This window comes from Protomyctophum bolini (genome assembly GCF_963924005.1).
Source record: "Protomyctophum bolini genome assembly, chromosome: 14".
NCBI classification, from domain to species: Eukaryota; Metazoa; Chordata; class Actinopteri; order Myctophiformes; family Myctophidae; genus Protomyctophum; species Protomyctophum bolini.
In genome coordinates this window covers 22,707,514-22,729,034 of record NC_137875.1, presented here as the reverse complement: position 1 = coordinate 22,729,034, position 21,521 = coordinate 22,707,514, and the positions used below count along the sequence as shown (strand labels likewise).

Here is a 21,521-nt window from a genome sequence, read left to right as displayed (position 1 = left end):
TGTACAAATCCCAAGAGGTCTTTCTCTTTTCTCTCTTGACCCCAAATAGACATGGATCTCGCCACATTATTATTATTATTATTATTATTATTATTATTATTGTTGTTTGAATAACACAGGGTGGGCAACTGCTTGAGGTTATTGCTAAGCAATCTCTTCTACTAACACCCACCGGTTTTTATTCTGGTGCTCTGAGCAAAGAATCTGGGGGACCTTAGAGAGAGGGTGGGGGTGGGGGGGATTGTCAAGAAGGAAGACAGGGTGTATGTTGGCATGGACCACTAAAAAGAAAATCTACCAGAGCTATTTTGATGCTTTCCAAACTCCCAACCTCTGTCTTGTGCATGAATGTACAGCATTTGTTTGATTCCCCTCTATGTACTGTGTGTGTGCAGTGCATGGCACATGCACGTGCGTGGCATGTAGTGTGTTTCCTCGTCATAGCCTGCTGGCGTGGAAAACTGACACCGTATTAAAAGGCCGCAGAAATGTTATGAGTCCAGCTGATGACAGACACTCTCTAAATGAAGCTGCATAATTGCCTCTCTCCATCTCTCTCTTTTTTTAATCACCCCGTCACCCTTGCCACACAATAACACTGTGGCGTCTCCAACGTGCTTCCGTCCTTTCTAATTATTGTCCGTTTTCCTTTTTAAATGGCCTCTTTTGTGAAACTCAAACAATAGCCTGATTGTATTAAAACGACGTCTTTGAATAGGCCAGCATGGTATTGTTGTTGCTGTTAAGTACCTTCTCAATTGCAGTGGTTTTGAATCTTGTGTCAGGCGCATTATCTATTGCCTAGTGTGTTTGGGAGTTTTTCACGGTCAGTACCGTGTTTTCAGTGATTACAATAGAGGGCGCTCTTTTCCGTATGATTGGTTGCTAGGATACCGATACAACCGGAGATGAACCAGAAGTGAAAATTCCGTCTCCATCCGCCTCAATGTAATGATACCAATTACAAAAGCAAACATGTTTAATTTGAAGTAATTTGCATCCATTGGACTATACCACTGCTCCAGAATCACACAGTAGAACAAGCTGTGATTTTACGAAAACACCATTCATTCATTCATTCGTTCATTCGTTCTTGCATTAATTCATTCTTGCATTCATTATAAATTCCTGCTTTACTCAAAGAACGTGATGGAGATACAGCTCTCCATTTGTATTTATTTATTTATTGCATGAGTGTCTTTATAGTGATCTTTATTCTTCAAGGACATGAACAACTTGGAGAATTTTATTAAACAACTTTGAATAATAAATAATGTTGATGATTAAATGGAAGGATGACAACCATGCAATGCTGTTTGTTTGACTGTGGCTGTGGCTGTTTTTATGTGGTTACCACATCCAACCACTTTCCACAACTGTATTTTCAGCTGTTGAAGCAAGGTTCCTATTGTCTTCTTTCCTTTTTTAGGAAAGAAGGGATCCGTTAACCTTATAAGTTTATATTATAGAAATATGACATGATATGTCATATTTAATAAATAAATGTATTAATAAATAAAAAATAAAACATCTCATCATGCTGTTTTTCTCTAAAGTGGCGGGAAGGTCGAATCACTAACAAAGAAATACTTGAGGGAGACATACAGTAATGTATTGTTAATATGCTCTCGAGTCTGCTGACATTTTGACTGCCATTTTCCACTCGCGCAGTAATTCTTAAGTAATATATTCATAATGTCTTGACACAATGCCATGTGCTCCAGCTCGGCACTCGCCAATCTATCACTGTTGGCTGAACGGTGCTCGGAGCCGCCAAGTTTTAAAATGGCTCAACCTTCCCCTTCGGGCTGTCGTGATAGACTTGAGCTCTCCCAAACTTTAATGGAAAAAGAGAACTTCCTGCACATTATTTTTTTATGTGCATTTATATAGACATCATGGAGCCTGTCTGTGGTACAGGAACAGTTTCCCCAGGAGCTGACCTCTGTCAAAACACGGCTGATAAATTAATCTGAACGTACGAACGGTTTTGTCACGGGGAGGACATACGGTAGCCGCTGTGTGCCTGTCTTTTGCTGAAAGGAGTGTACAGTTTTCATGAGGCCGTCACGTTACAAGGACAAGCCATATATAAAGCAGAAATAAGTACAGTATAGGGGTTATTTCTTCATGCCACTCACATCTGTTATTCATTAACACAGTTACTTGAGTGACCTGTTGGCATGTGTGGAGGAAATGCCCAACAAAAATGTATGTTGCTGTATTAGTGGTTATCAAACTTTTTCATGTCAAGGACCCCCAAAATTATATGTATTTGACTGCTGACCCCCACAATATTTGTGTTCCAGCGCCCCCAGGAGCAAAGATTAGAGGAGGTTCATCTCAATGATAGATTATCACCAATCCACCCATAGCTTTTTCTCAAATTGCCTCTCTCTGTCCCTCTTTCTCTCTCTTGCTTCCTACCTCTCTCTCTCCCCCCTCTCTCTCCTCTGCGTCTCTCTCTCTCTCTCTCGGCTAGAGGTGGATGAGTGTCAGATCAACCCTCACATCTGTGGTCGAGGGGTTTGTTACAACACGGCTGAGGGCTACACCTGTCACTGTGACGAGGGACACCGACTGGACGACAGCCACAACACCTGTGTAGGTGAGGAGGAGAGAGTCCACTACATTCCTTGAGCTCGAGTTGATCCGTTCCATCCACACAGTCCTGCTGTTGGTTTAACTCTGTGAGAGTGCAAAATGTATCTACTTGGTCACAGTTCTACGCCCAATTGTACAATTGTAGCATTTTGTACAAATGGATAAATCAGTGGTTTTCAACCAGTCGTCCAGGGACACCCCGTGGTCCTTGAGGGGGTTCCAGGTGGTCCCCAGCTAAATGATGGAGAGTTGGTAACCAAATGGACCCTTATGAATCTTTCACTCTTGAGAGTGGAAAATGAAACCAAGTTACGGGTCCATTTGGTTTCATTTTATTGGAGAATGTAGAATAAGTGTTATTTTGTTCAATGTTTGCCTATTATCTCTCCTATGGTACCAACATCAATACAGCATGGAATTGAAACTGCTACAGTACCAATTACAAAACCATGATTTGATTTGCGGAAACCTTGCTGTGTCCAGATAGAGTTGAGATCAATAATAACGTCCCTAAAATTGGATGATATGATATGTCAGTTCATACTGAAATTTGTCTTGCGACACAGCAGCCAAGTATGCAGAACACATATACAAACACAAAGAACAAGACAATTTACATACATAAAGACATGAGCAATATCCACCGCTTAGATTATCCTGATTATACTGAATACATGTGCCATTTTAGATTTTGGCATAAAAAATATTTATGTTTGAGAGAACTACCGATTTAGAAAGCATTTGTTGAATTGCCCTCAGGTCTTAACCGTTTCCTTGCCATTGCCATAGATCTCTGTCAATTAAAGCCTTATTATTTAATGCAACCCTCAACGCCATTGCGGTAGATCAATGGCAATTGCGCTTTTATAGCGCTTTCGATTGATCAAGTCATAATGCTACTCACGTTAGCATCGGGTTGCTAGCTGTTGTCATAACACTGGGTCACGCCATCTTTGATCGTCGTCACCATAAACACCCTCTATCTGTTTCTTTCAATCGCCTGTATCCTAATCCTTGTCCCAGATGGCATTTTTGGTCAAAACAAGGTTTATTCCATGGCACAGAGCCGACCGATGTGAAGCATTCCACAGCACTGGCTTAGCTCCGTTTGGTACACAAGACCTGACCACGCATCATCCAACTTCCTAGTTTATGATCAATTCCGAAAGTCTGGAAATTTTCAAAATAGGAGCTGAACTGGGAAAAATGCTGGCGTAAATTATATCATAATTTGTCAATAAATGCGCTGTAAGGGTGGTTAAGTCACATTACACACGCACGCATGCACACACGCACACACACACACACACACACACACACACACACACACACACACACACACACACACACACACACACACACACACATCCCTGAAGCTTTTTTGTCCTTTCCAATTGTGTGTGTGTGTGTGTGTGTGTGTGTGTGTGTGTGTGTGTGTGTGTCCAGATGTTGACGAGTGTTCGGAGAGCCCGTCGCTGTGTTTCCGGGGCCGCTGTAGGAACACGCCCGGCAGCTTCCGCTGTGTGTGCCAGCGGGGGTTCATGGGGGACGAGGAGGGCACCAGCTGTGTTGGTAAACACTCCAGCACGCACGCACACACGCACACACGCACACACACACACACACACACACACACACACACACACACACACACACACGCGCGCGCACACACGCACACACACACACACACACACAGACACACACAGATGCTTTCCCGGATTTAAGTGGCTAAAAAGTCCACGTCAGACATACTGTAGACTGTCGCCTGTCTTATGTCTTTGGACAGAAGGGACCAACGTCTGCACCATCTACCTTCTGGGCCTGTCTGGGATATAAATTTAAGTTACTCTGTGATTAAGTGGTTTCCTGGCATCCTGACGGAGGTCTCCCCACCCACCCAAACGATACTGAATAAGGATCTATGAGGACAAATAGGCCTGATGATTATTTCCCCATAAATGCATGAAAATCTCCTCATCGGCATTGGAGAATGAAATATGAAGACATCATTTATGGCTGTTTTTGTTTGTTTAGTTTTTTTTCGTTTTTTTGGTGGGATTTATAATCTCTGTAGATATCGGAATAAGTTATTTATCATTGAGATAGTACAAAAACAGGCACAGAGGGAAATATTTATATCAAAGATATTTTATAGAACATTCAAGGAGAGTCATTGCTTTGCAGTGAAAAGTCAACTGTTAAAACGTTCCAAGGCGCAGTTGGAGGAAACACATCGACTCACTGGCCTTGGAACGTCTCGGAATCCCCCAGTCAATAATGTTGCTCTGGAGAGGGAAGTCTGGAACACTCTGGTGGAGCTGTTGCCCCCCCCCCCGACCCGACTACGGATAAGCGGTTGAAGATGGATGGATGGATGGACATACTGTCTCCACTATTCATCGCACGCTGAAGAATACAGGGCTTAAGTGGTTGAAGGCTTAATATTAAGATTGTTAGAATAGCCTTTTAGAAAAAGATTTAGGGGTGCCAACTGTCCCTACACATCTGGTGTGCCGACGGATGCCTCTATCTCAGATGGTGTCATCTGGTTGTTTTGTTAAAATAAAGCATTGACTTCACATCAGTGATTGTCAATTACTTCAGCTAGAGTACATCTTCATGTCTGAGAAGCCGATGTGCTAATCAGGTATTATTCAAATGAGATCCAAGCGGGCGCTTGTTTTCCTTGGAGGAGCTGCAGATGGTCATTATGTTCACCAAATGAAGAATCTCACATTTTGCGAAAATGGAAAAGTTTCCAAATGTGATTTATTGCCTGGACAGGCATGGCAAACACTTATGTGCGCACAAACGTGCACTCACGCATGTACCCATACCCATACCTGCATGCACACATGTGTACAGTCTGCACACACACACACACGCACGCACGTGTGTGTGTGTGTGTGTGTGTGTGTGTGTGTGTGTGTGTGCCTGTGAGTCAGTTTGTCTTTGAATTTATATCCTCTACTCCTCTCCTTAAAGATGGAGTGCCACAATGTTTTTCCACCCTAAAACATGATCATCAGGTATTATTATAATACTAGACCTGTACATGCCCGTTGCAGTCGGCCACCGGCCTACTTGTGAACGATGCAACTCGGGAACCTAATTATATACGTTGTCATAGCACCCGTTTTAACTGTCAGCCGGTGTCCCACATGGAGATCTGTGTATGTGCCTGTGTGTGAAGACTGCAAACTGAAAAGTGTACTTGGCAATCAATTTGGCCCACTGGCAGAGCCTGATTGGTTGAGCCTCAATTGGCTGAGGCAGAGGCTGGAAATTGCACAGGTGAAAGGAGCTGGCCTCATTAGGCCCACTGGCAGAGCCTGGCCCAGGTGAAAGGAGTTGGCCTGTTAATATCATGCTTTTATGTGGACATGCCCACCAGTTCATTAAGTATGCCTGGTTTGCCTGGTGGGTGGTGATGGGTGGTGATCCACCTGAACTGAAGCCGCACCCACAGCTGTAGTTGTATGATAAAGGGGGAGGGGTTAGGGGAGGGGCTGATAGTGTGATGTCACTATTTTACTGTTTATTTCATTGGCCTGTTTGACTGTCAAGGATTCAGCCTCCAGGAAGAAACCCTAAATACAAAGTAAATACACCATTGGACATAAAAACGACTCCAGGGTGTCTAATGAAGTACTGTCACCTCATAGACACATGAAAAACTGGAAAAATACAAAACTTGTGGCAGTCCCTTTAACTGTTCTTAAGGCCCACGCTTACTCCAGTTTTAGGTGATAAGCTAATCATCTTTTCGGTGGTTAGTAAAAACAGAGAGATTTGTTGTCGCTTATCACCGTGGCTCAGTCACGTTTTCCCAACCACTGCTGTGAGTAGGTTATCACCTCAAATCTGAGTATGCGTGAGCCTTTACCCCTCTACCCCCGTCTCCTTCAATGCATCACAACTGTTGTCTATCTGTCTGTCTCTCTGTGGTCTCCCTTCTTGTCCTGTTCTTTATCCGATCGTATCCTTTCCTACACCACCTTCCATGGCCTCCTCGCTCCACCCCTGCAGATATAGACGAGTGCCAGACCGCTCACAGGTGTCCAGAGGAAGAGACGTGCTTCAACACCATTGGCTCATTCTCCTGTCGTGGCTGTCAGAGTGGCTTCAGGATGACCTCCACTGGAGCTTGTGAAGGTACAGCAGTTATGGACACGTTGGTTGGCATCTTTATTGACAAAATGCATATATGCATGAACAACATTTGTTCCAGGGTTCCCATAGTCATGAAATCCTTGGAAATATATTTTGAAATTAGAAAAACAAGCCTACAAAAAGTTTGGAATCAATCCAATGTTTTGATAATTGTTTTTGTATAGCATTACGTGAAATATGTAACATGGCAAAATGTAGTGCTGAGTTGAAAGAGCTGCGGCCACAGGACATCACGTGACAAAACACGTTGCACCGTGATATGTTGTTAGCTTGTAGATCTGCTTTTGTCAAGTGACACACCTTGCTCGAGTCCGTCTTGGTGCATTGATAGCACACACGTGTAAAAGCCTCATTATTGCACCATATGATTGCTATAGGCCTAGAAATAGAGTGAAATACTTTGGAAAAGTGTTGAAAATTCATTGTTAAAAATGTGTGGGAACTGGGAATGCTGTTGTTCATTTCTGTTCAAAGGATAAAGCACAGTAAAGGGTGAGAGCTTTTTTCCATTGTGGTCGTTTTGAGTGTAAGTGCGTGTGCGTGCGTGTGTGTGTGTGTGTGTGTGTGTGTGTGTGTGTGTGTGTGTGTGTGTGTGTGTGTGTGTGTGTGTGTGTGTGTGTGTGTGTGCGCATGTTTGTGCGTGCGTGTGTGTAAACTGTGAGTGTTTCAGTCAGTATTCATTAAAAACAATAAAGTCTGTTAAATACACATGTTCCCAATACAGACACTTTCCCAAGCTGTGTCAAAGACAACTAAAACAACTAAAACTAAAACCTGCTACAGCTCAAATACATTGTGGTTATAATTTGGTCCAGCTGCTAATCAGCCAATTCTTTGTAGAGGACTTAAAAGTTAACACTTAGAATGAAGATGGAAGTTGTTTAAAGGATGATTGTCTGAATGTGTGTACTGTAGTCCTTGGGCCCAGCCACCCAGGCACTTACGGTTCAGTACTACATCATAATGGGTTCATTCAGTCCCTAAAGAGGCTATGTAATGTAGTGTATGAGTACAAAGGCTTTTAACCATGTCACAAATTGGTGACAGTAGAAACAGACAAATACATAGCAGAAGCCTGCAAACGGAATATTTAAGTTTACTCTTTGGATGCCAAAGTCGAGATATCTTGTCTCTTTTTTTACTTGTCTGTTTTCTGCCTTGTTTTGCCACGGCTCTGGGTGCCAAAGGTCAAAGTAAACCAAAGAACAAGATTTCTGGGCAGAATTTCCTCGTTTGTCAACAAAAGTGCTCTCAAGACTCTAGCCGGAGCCCTAATTCAGCCCTCCTTTGACTATGCTTGTACCTCTTGGTTCTGAAACATCTCTATATGTCACTAAAAACCAAGTACTTCTCAGCCTGGGACCCATCTTTTTGCAACCCATTTTGACACAAGTGTGGCATGCCCTGAATCCCTCCCTCAAAAAATGCTAATCCCTGGCGTTTTTGAGTGGTGCAACCACTCCTACAACCACAAATGTCCATGTACCTGTGTCTATGAGCACCAGTGGTGTGCGCATGCGTGCGCGTGCACTGGTGCACGCGCACCCGCACCTGTGTAACTTCTGACTGCCACGGTCTGTGGGGGTCTTGTGCTAAATAAATAGCGTCAATGCTAGCGAGCTAAAATATAGCCATCCTTGCTCTAGAAAGCACCAATGTTTCCATCTAGACCACCGGATAATCAGCAATGACCTCCGAACATTGCGCTAATTGACCAAACCATGGAGATCTCCGTAGATTAGGAGTTGTTCAGCTTTTAGTCTGCCTGTATAATGGTAGGTGGACGGCAGCGCGCATGCGCGATCCGGTCTAAGATCGCTAAAGAAGGAAAGGCCGAGCCAAAATCCACTGTTGCGCAACCCAGTCTAGGATCGCTAAAGAAGGAAAGGCCGAGCCAAAATAATAATGAAAACATAGTTCTCATTTCTCAGCGACGCGGATTGATATCCATAATAAAGCTAATCTGACCGAGCAGAGAGAAAGAGAGAGAGAGAGAGAGAGAGGAGGGGGGAGAGAGGGGAGTTGCACCACTCGGTTCACACAGGTGTGATTTTTTAAAACAGGCCTGAAAATCCACCTTTTAGCATGCCAAAGGGAGAGGAAATGACCCCCCCCCCTCCCTTTGTCTATAGTGACTACCCCCACCTCCTTAACTCCTTCTTTGTTCTCCAACCTATACATATCTTCTTCTTTTTTTTTAACCTTTTATAAGAATTTGAATTTTGTTGTTATTTGTCATGTCATAATTATGAATTGAATACCCAGGACCTAAATGGAAACAAGACCGCAAGGACTTTTTGACGTGTGTTTGACTGTACCCTGTACCAATTACATTTCTATTTGACTGTACCCTGTACTGATTACATTTCTACCAATAAATTATTCAATCAATCAATCAATCAATCAATCAATCAAAGACGAGAAAGACAAGATTTTGATTTTGATTATCTTCCCAGATTGCGTTTTTGGTCCCCAGAGTGGTAAAAAATACAAAATCTTTTTTTCTCTCTTTATTCTCTTTCCAGATATTGATGAGTGTGCCAACAAGTCAGTGTGTCCGTCTGGTATCTGTTTCAACCGACAGGGAGGTTATGACTGTGACCCTTGCCCTCAGGGACTCCAGGCTAAGGAGGGTCAGTGTTTAGGTAGGTATGAGGTCATGGCCTCTAGTTTGAGGCCATTAAACCTGCACACTCAGTCACTGCACATCAACACCTTCAGTCTTCATTTTACTCAGAGATTTTCAGGGCCGCTGCTGGCCATTTGGATGCCCTAAGCATAATGTTCCCCCAGTTCTGAGCATAACCACATGGGCACCGTTAGGCCGGCGGCGAAAATTGGATCGCCTTTTGCTCATTTTGATGGAGATTGTACAAATATATGCCTGGATATGGCATGCACATGCACCATTGATAAAGTGGTCTTCTTCTTTCGCGTATCGTCACCAGCTGTCCAACTCAAGTGTAATGCAGCCACACGTCCTCGTCTCCGGCCCCACTAGTAGGAAAAGGCCCTCCTCTGAATGTGGTCTGTGCAGAGTGAGGGGACAGGTGTTGATTATGTGGTCGGCAGTCTGCTCAGGCAAGCTGTGCTGTCTTCATAAGCCATTTGAAGCAGTCCGACCCCAGTGCGTATAGGTGGCTCAGCAGGGGTCCATCCATTGCCAGTATGGTAGATCTTCTCCTTCGACGCCGTCTCCTGGGTCCCGGTTGTAGTGGTGGACACGTGTCACGTGTGGGTACCAGCCGATGCAGTGGTGATATTCAAAATCGGGTTGTGGTGGGTTTTTCCTGGGTTTTCATTAGGCCAATGATGAAGCAACCGTCTCTTTCGTCAGGTTCTCAAGGCCGCCAGGTCGGACGGTGTATGTTCTGATCACTACACTAAGTAAGACAGTCTGGATGAAGGCCCAGAGGGACCTAAACGTCTGTCAATTTGAATAAAAGCTGATGCTGTTGAGCAAGATCAGTGTACGAGATTTTTGTTCATGTTTGCTTCAGTTGTCACTGCCCAACGCACCTGCATCTGAACGAAGTGGATGTGGGGATATTTCCTTTGCACTGATCACTACACTAGAATTACAATGATGGCAGTATACCATTTTTCACTGACGGTCCTGTGTGAAGCTTCACGGTAACTCACAAAAGGGTGTCAGTCATTTCTGTCCACCGTGTCACGAACAGCATTACTGTGCTGTGCTCTTTCCCTGGAGTCTCTCTGGGTGCTTTATCTTTTTCCTTGGAAAAACCACAACTCCATATTGAATCCTCCATTCTTGGAATAGCAAGATAATTACCCAAACCCATCGTACGTAACGTCAGCCATCTATATATACAGACAGCAGCTCAGAAAACAGATGCAGTATATAAAATCCCGCTAATCAAGCTATGAAACCAATGAAAGTTTCCAGAAAAGCCATCGTACAGGCCCACACTTTCCTGGAAGTGGAGCATTTCCACCAGAAAACCACAGGTGCGTCCATCCCCCCCTTTGAAGAAGTAGCTTGCGCTGTATCCCAATGGGTAGCTGTCACCCTCTGAGTATTCGCACACCATGCTAGCCAAGCCAAACCGCAGCGGGGTGGCTCTGGATGGTGGTGGTGGCAAGAGGAAATAATTAGGTGAGGCGACGGAGTCCACATCAGCTTTTATAGAAGCAATAACCCAACTCACAGATGTTTGAGTGATACTGCCAAACTCCCTGACATTGTGTGTGTGAATGAGAGAGAGAGAGAGACAAAAGCCGGTGTAACTGCACATCTTGCTCAAGTGTCTTATGAATAGTGCACTTGTTGTCAGACATTATTGTCGTGCCAATATCTTGTCTCGAATGTTTGACAAAAAGCACCACCCAAAACGTTCCTCTGCTTCGTATTTGACTAAATTCTTAATTGCTGCCTTCCTCTTTGAATCCGCCCAGATATTGACGAATGCCTGGACCCACACACGTGTACAAATGGAAAATGCACCAACTACGAAGGCTCCTTTGCCTGTTCATGTAATGAAGGTTTCCAGCTCCTCGAAGGAGAATTCTGCCAAGGTAATAATGTTTCTATGCAGACGCTCTAGTTTTGATGTGATTTTCACCACAGACTCTAAAAACTAACAGCGTGTGTCCTTGACTATGGGAAGTATCTTGGGCATTTGTCCAAATTGAGTCATTTCTGTTACTTATACTCATTTAGAGCCGCCCTCTCTGGTACTCTGCCGGTTACAAACTTCAGGAATATGCCATAAATATAAACAACATAATGGCTGCAAAAAGCTAGTGTCGTAAAACTAAGTCGCCACCTCATAATCACTCATTTAGTTGAGCAGTGTTTGTGTAAGTGACATAATTAATGTTCCTCCCATCCAAAGTACTTGATTTTCACTCTCTTTTTTTGCCAGCTTTCCATCAAAGTATGTTTTATGCCACTCAGATCCTTTTACCAAATGCATAACCTTCTGTCTTTTGCAGAGCAACCATAATGCCCCTTTTTCCACAGTAAAGCTACAGTAGTGGGAGCCCTGCCTACAAATAATTCCAAATATTACCTGACAGGTTTATTTTAAATTTCTTATGCAATATGATATAATATGGAGCATTGGTTTTCTTTGTTATTATTAAAGGTTGCCACTTGATGCTGTGTTACATCAATATCGTATTTACTAATCATAACATTCCAATAACTCTGTCTGTGTTTACCTGAGTTGATTATCGCCCCCAGCAACTAATGAGTTGTGTATATCCCTGGAGTGTGGGACTGTGGAAATCATAACTCCCAGTTATATGCGTAACACAATAGGATCAATTGTTCCTGATACTGTAGAAACATAATGATTGTTATTCTTCACAATCTTGTCTTTTGCTGCAGGGACTTAAGCACCATAAAATAAATGATCAAAAATAGCACATCTACAAGTACAAGCTCACTTTTTGAACATTTAAAAACAAGAACATTTACAGCTTAGCTACCCTACCATTGTTGCCTGTTATTCAAAGGCAAATATATTAGCTCATTATGTCACTGCTTCAGTTGTTGTGGCTTGCTTATATTCAAGGCAAGAAACGACTGTATGTCACTTCTATGTGCTGCTAACTGCTACCAAACTCTCTCTCTCTCGAAAGGGATCTAAAACGTTATGCTTATATGGACAACAAGTTTTGTCCCTATCTACTTGTGATATCAATAATCTTCGTCTTTTGGATAAAACGTCGTCCTGGGCTCTGGGTGTTACTAATTGAAAGGACGGTGAACTTCGTCCTTGGCGATTGGGGTGTTAAGGACAGCCAATGATCAAAAAGTGATGACTAGACACTCCGAGGTGCTCTGTTTGTATAGAAAGTGTTGAGTAGGTACTCAGTCTGAGTTGACAGCTGGTGGCCAAGCTGTATAAATGGCACCTAGAATGACATGGCCATTTTTTTAACTGCAGGACCCAAATACGTACAGTAGTTCAGTCAAACCCTGAAACCCTGGAACAAAATTGAAAGATATTTCTACTGTCCTGACACACCAAATCCATAGCCTGGAATCCACACTGATTCGATATACATTCGGTGGATTTTACGTAAAGTGAGAGAAAAAAGGGTAGAACGTAACAATCACTACCAAATGCAGGCCTTTAGTAACCCTGTTTTGGGCACCTGAATTAAGCACATCGGTTCTGACTGAGTTCTGAGCTTTTTCATCGTGAAGCGGTGCTTTGGCTTCAGAGTGGTTTAAACACTGGAATGAACGGATTCCCCAGCATTAGCTACATTCAACCACTGCTGATGCCAAGTCATATGGGGGAATTGTGTAACCGGGTGTTTTCGTGTTTCATTTGTTTCGTTGGGCTGAGCCCTTAATATGTCATGAGGCTAATTCATCATTGTCTTCGTGTTGTGGATGTTGAAACGGCGCCTGTCATCGGCCGTCATCCGCTCTCTCAGATGTTGACGAGTGCCAGGACGAGCGGGTGTGCACCAGGGGCCACTGCCAGAACACAGACGGCTCCTTCGTCTGTAACTGTGGGCCTGGGTTCAGGGCCTCGCCAGCAGGGGACCAGTGTGACGGTAAGTTATTGGAGGGGTTCCTCAACTTTGTCTGAAGATGGAATGCCGTGATTTTTGTACAGTACTTTTTCTGTTTAACATTAACATTAGTGAACATTAATAGACTCCCAGTTGTGGTTATAATATTCAAATAATATGTGTATTTTTGGTTTCTTCCTGAGAAGCCAGAAGATTTTTGTTTAATGTACATGCCCACCATGTTAATTTATGTTTAAACCACCGGAACTTTGCCTAATTTCTTATACTTTTGTCTGTATGTGGATTGATTGATTGAATACTTATTGAATACTGTTAATCAGAGATGTATAAAGGCTAAAAGGATGACACACAAAAGTACTGGGGACGTGTTAACATTGTGGTATTCAATTCATCAACATAGCATAAACAATTTCACAATAATTCATGTCATACGGCTGCAGTGAATAAAACCTCCTTATCTATGAAGTTTTTCGTTACTACTGTAACACACACGCAATATGTTATCCATATTAAGGACTTTGTAGCAAATGGGGAACAAATGTCACCGCCCAGGAAAAATAAAGTTGAAAGTTAGAAGTTGAAAAATGCAACGTGGTGTATCTTGGGTTAAAATGTGCTTTCCTCCGTGATTCGACCGACAGAGGCGAGGTTCAGGCTGATTAATTAGCTGTAGGCTATATAACATCCTTCCATATCCTCTCCTCCAGATGTCAAGGTTTGTTTTTTGATGCACAAGCAAGGGGAAACATGTCTGTGATGTATTTCTGTTTTTATGGCTGCCACTAAAACCTGACGGAAGACATCTGCTATAATTAACAAACTAAATTTGACCTGCGGGTCCGACACCAGAACACGCACCATATCCTCCGGCCACACAGAAATAGATGGCTTGGTGCGCGCGTGCGTGCGTGCGTGTGCATGTGAAGGATTAAGAGAGTGCATGTGTGTCTCGGTTATTTGTAAGCATGTAGTATGTTTGACCTTGCTTGCATGTGCAAATGTGGCCTGTGTGTCATATGAAGGTTATAGATAATAATAATTAATTGCATTTTTATAGCGCTTTTCCAAGTGCTCAAAGCGCTTTACAATGGTTCATTCATTCATTCATATATTGGGAGGTGAAGCGTCCTCACTTCCCACATTCACACACCAATGGTTTCAAGCTCACACCGACCTTCTCATTGGAGGCAATGTAGGGTTCGGTGTCTTGCCCAAGGACACTTCGACATGTGGGCAGGAGGAGCCGGGATTCGAACCGCCGACCCAGGGATCATTGGACGACCTGCTCTAACTCCTGAGCCACAGCTGCCCTAGATACACAGTTCAATCCAAACTCTGACTGTGTTAAAGGTGACCCATTAAGGGTCCAGTATTACAATCTCCGACTTGAACCCATTAAGACCTGAGGAGAGGAGGTCACATTTACACAGCAACGATCAAAGAAAATGTGCCGTTGCGATCTCACTTTATATTCTGTGTTCAGACGGAGACGCAACAGTAGTGTGTGTGCCAGGTGTGGTTAGGTGGCGGTGGCTGCCAGATAGACCAGTCACGCACGTAGATCCACCCCCGTTCTACACAGTGTTTGTTTACATCGATGTAATGGCGCACGTGGCGTGATCCGACGTGAGCCATGACATCACACGACAGTTTCCCCCGCTTTGCATGTTTACATGGAGAGACGGGAGGCGGAGCATTTTCAAAGATTTCCACTCTGGAAGGAGGTTTCACTTTGTTGTGTTTTCATCCACCGAAAACACAGTTGCCATCTAAACGTGCGTGATATGGTGCTTCTTGGTGGCATATTTCAGGTTTGTACAGTAATCTACGGTACTATTGTGTGTTGTGTTGTTCCAGACGTGGACGAGTGTCTGGAGGTGAGCAGGCCATGTGACGCTGTAGGACAGTGTGTGAACAATGTGGGCTCCTATCAGTGTCACTGTCCACACGGATACCAGCAGGTCAACGGCACCAGCTGTCTGGGTGAGACTCAATTAACACACCTGTGAACATCCACACTTACTGAGGCCGATACTACAAATCGAATCAAATCAAACTGTATTTTAGCAGACGAAGTGCTGGACAAGGAAAACAAATAAAACAATTCAAAGCATTGATACAAAATACTAATCTACAGCAAAAAACAAAACAAAAATGTGTTTGTTAAAAGATTTGCACAAATTGTCAAGATAAAAAAGCACATCTACAAGCTCATATTGTGGCACGGAGGGACACTATATGAGCTTGTATATCTGCTATTTTTGAATAGCCAAAGTATACAATAATGGTTAAAGTGCACAAATGCTTTCCCGGTTTGAATGGGTTAAAGCCATATTTGAACATAATTGCGTGACAGTGCACCAGAAATAGAACATCTAAAATGAGGGGCACAGCTGTCGCCTCACAGTTAGAAGGTCCTGGGTTCGATTCCCGCTCGGGGCACTGTGGGTGCTGGCGGCGTGTTTCCTCCTCCGCGTCATCAGTGCCCATACCCGAAGGCGGGGTTGGCGAAAGGGCCTTTCTGTGTGGAGTTTGCATGTTCTCCCCGTGTCCCCTAGGGTAGGTACCCTCACAAAAACATGCAGTAATCCTGTTCTCTAAACTGCCTCCCCCTGGCCAGCCGGGGCGCCTGATGGAGGGGAAAGGAACTGGTTGGAATAACGTGTTCCTTCCACGCGCTACGTCCAACCAGGGAAACTCCCCCCTGTCAGGTGTAAAGGAGCAACTTGGACACTCAGGCATGAAGGGAGCATGAGTTAAGTCCGTTGCTCTCCCCAGGTTGGCGGAGGGTGTGTAGAGCCCAGGATCACAGTAGATGATTGGCACAGGGGTGAAAAATGGGTTACAAAATCGTGGGATAAAAAATATATTAAAAAAAAAGAAGATCTAAAATGTTGATGTGCATATTTATATTGAGTGTTTGAACAAATGCAATGTAATCCTGATGCTGTTTCACATGATTTCATCAAAAGCTAATAAGCCATGCAGGTAAGCGAAAGTCAGGAAACAGGCCCCTGGTAAATGTCATAAATACCCACATTTGCACACACACATTTTTTCTCTCTCTCTTTTTGAGGTACCGTATGTGTGAATCAGTATATTGTTGAATATAATATTATGCATTGTTAAAGGACCACAAAAGTCAAAAGTGGTGAAGTGGTTCTTTAAATAAAACCAACCAATCAAGCTCTCTCTCACAGACATGGATGAGTGTTTGGACGAGCCAGAGCTGTGTCCCAATGGAGAATGTGTCAACACGGAGGGCTCCTATGAGTGTGTGTGTGAGAGAGGTTTCGCCCCCAACACCAACACCAAGACCTGTGATGGTAAGACGACATGTCCTTTAACCCAAGCCCCTGCCACCGTTTGGCTTGCTATGCTGATGTGATTTGTACACTGTCAAAACCCTTTGTAGCATATTCATTAGTATTAGTATTAACCCTGAGGATTTTACTGTACATTATCCCTCCTTCCGCCCAACATACTCCCAGCTGACAGGCGCCGTCCCAGCCTGTGGGATTACGTGCAGTTACATATCACCATTTACCTCCCCTCCCAGCTTGCTTCCCCCAAATCACGGGCCAGTTGTGTTCGTACAGACTCTCAACAAAGCCGGATGCACCACGGCGGATTCTATACCCCAGACTCCATGGTGGTGGGCAGCTACTTTACCACTGCGTCACCCGAGTGCCCTAAATGCTTATTCATACTCCAGTTTAAGGTGATAAGGTGACCTAGTAAACAACAAGAGAGATGTGTTTGGGTGAGCGGTGAATCGCTTACCACTGCACGTGACGTCATGTTGTAGTTTTCGGTGGTCACCTTATCACATAAAACTGGAGTATGAATAGGCCTTAACTTGTTTCTTTTACATTCATATTTTACATTTCATCTATGTCGGTTACAGTTATTTTCCAAGTAAAATAGCTGAATACGTGCACACAGACTGCACACACACATTTCTTCTGCCATGGCCTTTGCCAATACCAACCTCTGTAAGCAGGTGTTGACTGATAACTACCCATTCATGATCAAGGACCACACCACCAAATAATGAAGTTTTACAACATTTTATTAACGAAAAGAAGAATGCATGAAACGATTAAGGAAACAAATAATGAACGGAAACGAAGATGACTCATGACGGGTCATCTGGCCATCCAGCTGGTCATCGGGTAAAAAGCAGAGGTGGCTCAGGCACAACGAAACCCCCTTAGGGACTTGTAAAAAGGAGAGGTTAGAGAAGTAGTAGGATGAGAATTAGGGTGGGGGGAGGGATGACGAAAGTGAGAACAGAGGGAGAACAGTGGGTTGGATGGGCCTTTATATATGGGAGGTGACTTGATAGGAGGTGGAGGTAGCTTATTGGAGGTGTGACCGTGCTTCTGTTACCCACTTTTCTCTCTTTACTCTTCCCCCCTCCTTCCCTCCGCTTCTCTCTCTCTCTCTCTCTCTCTCTCTCTCTCTCTCTCTCTCTCTCTCTCTCTCTCTCTCTATCTCCCTCCATCTCTCACTCTGCCACTATACTCATTTGCGTCCTTTGCTATGTGCCCTCCATCTCTCTCTCTCCCTGCCTCCCTCCCTCGCCTGCTCTCTTTCTCACCCGCTGGGCCCGCTCCCCGTTCATCCTTTCCTCTCTCTCTCTCCTTGTGATCTTCTAGATCTGCTATTTTTCTTAAATGTTTAGAAGAATGTTGAAGAAGCGTGACTATTTTTCGAACATTTCTTGAAAATCTCTCTTTCTCTGTCAATGGCGTGTTGCTCCTGCTGGAAGCCACATCCTTTTGATATCTTTCACATATGCTGCTACTATTTTTTCCAGCAGAAGGCAGCTCTCTATGGCGGGAGCTGTTGTCCGTATGCCAGAGCTGTTTTTAATGCCCTTTCCTGCCCTAGAAAAAAAGAAAAGGAAAAAAACACTGGAGAAAAAGAAACAGAAGGAAGCTTTTGAGCTTCGCTGTCTAGACGACAGGGGATATTTGCTGCATTGCTCTCCGGCCCATGATTTATGGAGGGCTGTGGGGGGGGGGGGGGGGGGTACTACAGGCACAGGTCTGTGCGGTGTGTGTGTGTGTGTGTGTGTGTGTGTGTGTGTGTGTGTGTGTGTGTGTGTGTGTGTGTGTGTGTGTGTGTGTGTGTGTGTGTGTGTGTGTGTGTACATGCTGTAATCTGTTTATGCATAATATCTGTTCATTATGGCACCGTCTTTTAATCTTTCGTGTAATTTCCCTAATCTGACTGAGAGGAAATGAAGGACATGAATGGTGAGGATGACTGTGTTACGCTATGTATGTGGGCCCCTGTGCGTTGTGTGTGCGAGCGTGTATGGTGCAGCCACATCTGTGTCTGTGTGTGTCCTGTATGTTATACAAGTCTATAAAGCTGACCATTATCATGAATTAAGAGGCCAGATGGTTTAAGCAGGTGGAATGATTGGGGTTGAGGAAGGAATTTGATTCTAATTAACTACAGCACCTGGCCTGATGAGAAGCTTGTTCTGACAACTGGACAGAACCATGATCCAAGGCTGCTTGTGGTTACGTATTTAGTAATAGTTGTTACACAGTATTATAACTCTTGATACTGTAAAGATTTACCTGTAAAGGTGGTTGCACACCGGCCGCGTTTTTCTGATTTTTAGCGGCGTTTCTCCATCGGTCTTCCGAAAAATGCTTAGATACATTAGAACTTTTGAAGTGTTCACCTATGCCCAAATTAGGAACGCCAGATTGAACGTTTTTCAACCAATGTAAGATGGGCAACAAAGACACTCTGCTGAGTGTCCAAATGTAGGAAACCAAGGGATCCATAAAAATGTGTCTGCGACCCACAAATGGGTCCCGATCCAGTGTTTGGGAACCACCGCTCTAGAGAACCAACAGCAGCACCCTGTCGGTTATTAATGAAGACACATTCAAAATGTTTTCATGTCTGTATTTAATTTCATAAAATAGCCCCATGTCAGTATTTAAATAAATACTGTATATATACAGTAAGTGTCTAATACCTGCAAAGCCATTCAGTTAATTTCCATTTTCCAAGATGGTCCTTTGCATAAACTCTGGCCACTTGTGACAGCAATGGCTAGAATTGATAGCTTAGCTGAGATTATTTGATCGCTCACATCCACCAAAAAAATGTCTACCGGGCAAAAGCAATAAAGTACTAGAGAATGAGATCGAATCTAAACACTTGCTCAAATGCTCCCAGATATTTTTTCTGAGCTAAAAAATCCATCTGATCGAAAAGTCGATATGTAAAAGCAGAAAGAGAATTTATTTTTCTGAGCATTTGTGCTTGTGTGTGGACTAAATATTTTACTTTATTAAAATTGATAGGCCCTTACAGTAGTTTGACAGAAACCCGGATGACATCAGAGCCGATTTTAGTAATCTGTCTTTCTCTTCAGAATGGTGGCCGAGCCAGCCTGCATGGGAGTGAAGAAGGTTCAAGTCCTCTGGTCTAAAAGTAGTCATTACTCATGTGATTATTCCATGTTCCCTGCAGAACCCAAAGGAGATGAGAAGGAAGTCGGATGGAAAGAAAGTTTTGTGTAATAACATTAACCGTGAAAGCATGTCATTTTAGATTTTAGCTACAGTATATCGGTTGGCACATTGGTTGGCTATTCAAAAATAGCAGATATAAGTGCTATGATACAAGTTCATAGCACTGTGATAATATGAGCTTGGAAATCTGCTATTATTATCAGGTCTTAATGGGCTATGGTATTCATGAAACCTTTCCACTGCGGATTGAGGGGTATTTGTGCTACTCTACCTACCAATTACGAAGATGTGCGTGTGTATGTGCGTGTGTGTCTGTGTCTGCTTGTGCCTGCGTGCGTGTGTATGAACTCTTGTGTATGAACATTTGTGTCGTCTGTATGTGTGTGCATGTGGCACACATGCGCATGCATGTGTGTGTTTCTCCTCCAGACGTTGATGAGTGCCTGGGTGGTAGCAGGTGTGTGGGTGGCTCCTGTGTGAACACCCGGGGCTCATACAGATGCCAGTGTGAGCGAGGCCACCGCCTGCAGCCAGACAATAACACATGCCTGGGTAACTCCATCTCTACAGTCAGCAGTACACCTCGACACAAAGCCTCAGAGATCTGTGACGGGACTTATATGCTGCCCCCCAATTGTGGTCAAAATATTTGTTGTGCTTTAAAAGTCGTGCTTTAACAATGTAACTTTTGGGGGGGAGGGGCTAGGCTTTTGGAATTAAGTCATATGGCAGCCAAGTCTATGGACTTTTAATGTTTTTTAGAGTACTTTTAACAAAACTTGAATGGAAGCCAAGTCTATGGACCTTTGTTTAGGGCCTGCAGTTAAACAAACATTGACAACTTGAGACGTCATGTGGCCAATATAAATACATCTTGTGACTGATTTCGTTTTATTTGATACAATAACACACTGCATTCATGTCTCGTAACGTATATAGTGGCAGTAAATCTGCAATAAATGAACGTGACTCTGCCACATATGTGCAGGCTTCTAAAAGTCAACATGATGCTTTCATTTTCTTTGCGCTGTGCTTCAGGGAGAGCGCTTCAATTGTGCTGATTTGTATGATGTCATCTCAGATATTGATGAGTGTGCGGAGCTGGGGCGTGGTATCTGTGGCGCGTGGCAGTGTGTCAACCGAGTGGGCTCCTACACGTGCACGGTGGACTGCCCCCCGGGCCACACCCGTGGTGGCCCTGGTGGAAACTGTGAGGGTGAGTCTCCACCATTGGGACAGTCAGCCCATCGCCAGCCATCTTTCCTCTTTTCAAACCCACCCACAGTGTTGTCTAACAGCTCTAAACACAATACTAGTCTGTAGAGCTCAGACGTTAGACAGTTTCTGTACTGTTGGGTCAGTGTCTCAGCGAGATGCCAGAGAGTGCAACTTGTGTCAGAGACATCACAACATACTTGGCTGCAGGTGCTGGTGCTGTCAGTAGATGTGGGGTATAATGCAGTGCACACTGCACAGCGTCACGTTTCACACGGAGCCGATAGCAACCTCTTGTTATTCCCTTATTTTCACCATATCCAGCCTTATTTGGTAAGCTTGAGTGGCAAGTGTGTCTACTCTGTACTGCACACTGCAAAATCCTGAGTCTTATTTAAAGCAGCATTTTTGCAGTTTTTCCAACAGTATCAATATACTGTAGGGGTTCTGACTTACCGTATGCTCACGTCCCATTTCTGTCTATATTGTTTGTGTTTCAAA

The 21,521-nt window shown here is 43.8% G+C and overlaps 2 protein-coding genes across 6 annotated transcripts in view; one reads left to right on the top strand and one right to left on the bottom strand.

Annotated features, from left to right (window-relative positions):
* The window catches only part of LOC308327786 (long-chain fatty acid transport protein 2-like), a 512,892-nt gene that overhangs the window by 199,930 nt on the left and 291,441 nt on the right, over positions 1-21,521 (bottom strand). The gene's annotated exons all lie outside the window — the stretch shown is intronic.
* The window catches only part of ltbp1 (latent transforming growth factor beta binding protein 1), a 150,677-nt gene that overhangs the window by 96,078 nt on the left and 33,078 nt on the right, over positions 1-21,521 (top strand). For 3 of the 5 annotated variants that reach the window (XM_080782388.1, XM_080782387.1, XM_080782385.1), the window contains 10 exons: positions 2,483-2,608; positions 4,051-4,176; positions 6,634-6,759; positions 9,303-9,422; positions 11,197-11,316; positions 13,195-13,317; positions 15,154-15,279; positions 16,497-16,622; positions 20,235-20,357; positions 20,887-21,021. In XM_080782388.1, the coding sequence (XP_080638514.1) occupies positions 2,483-2,608; positions 4,051-4,176; positions 6,634-6,759; positions 9,303-9,422; positions 11,197-11,316; positions 13,195-13,317; positions 15,154-15,279; positions 16,497-16,622; positions 20,235-20,357; positions 20,887-21,021 (1,251 nt within the window). The remainder of the gene's footprint in view (positions 1-2,482; positions 2,609-4,050; positions 4,177-6,633; positions 6,760-9,302; positions 9,423-11,196; positions 11,317-13,194; positions 13,318-15,153; positions 15,280-16,496; positions 16,623-20,234; positions 20,358-20,886; positions 21,022-21,521) is intronic. The other 2 variants (XM_080782386.1, XM_080782389.1) reach the window with 2 other exon arrangements.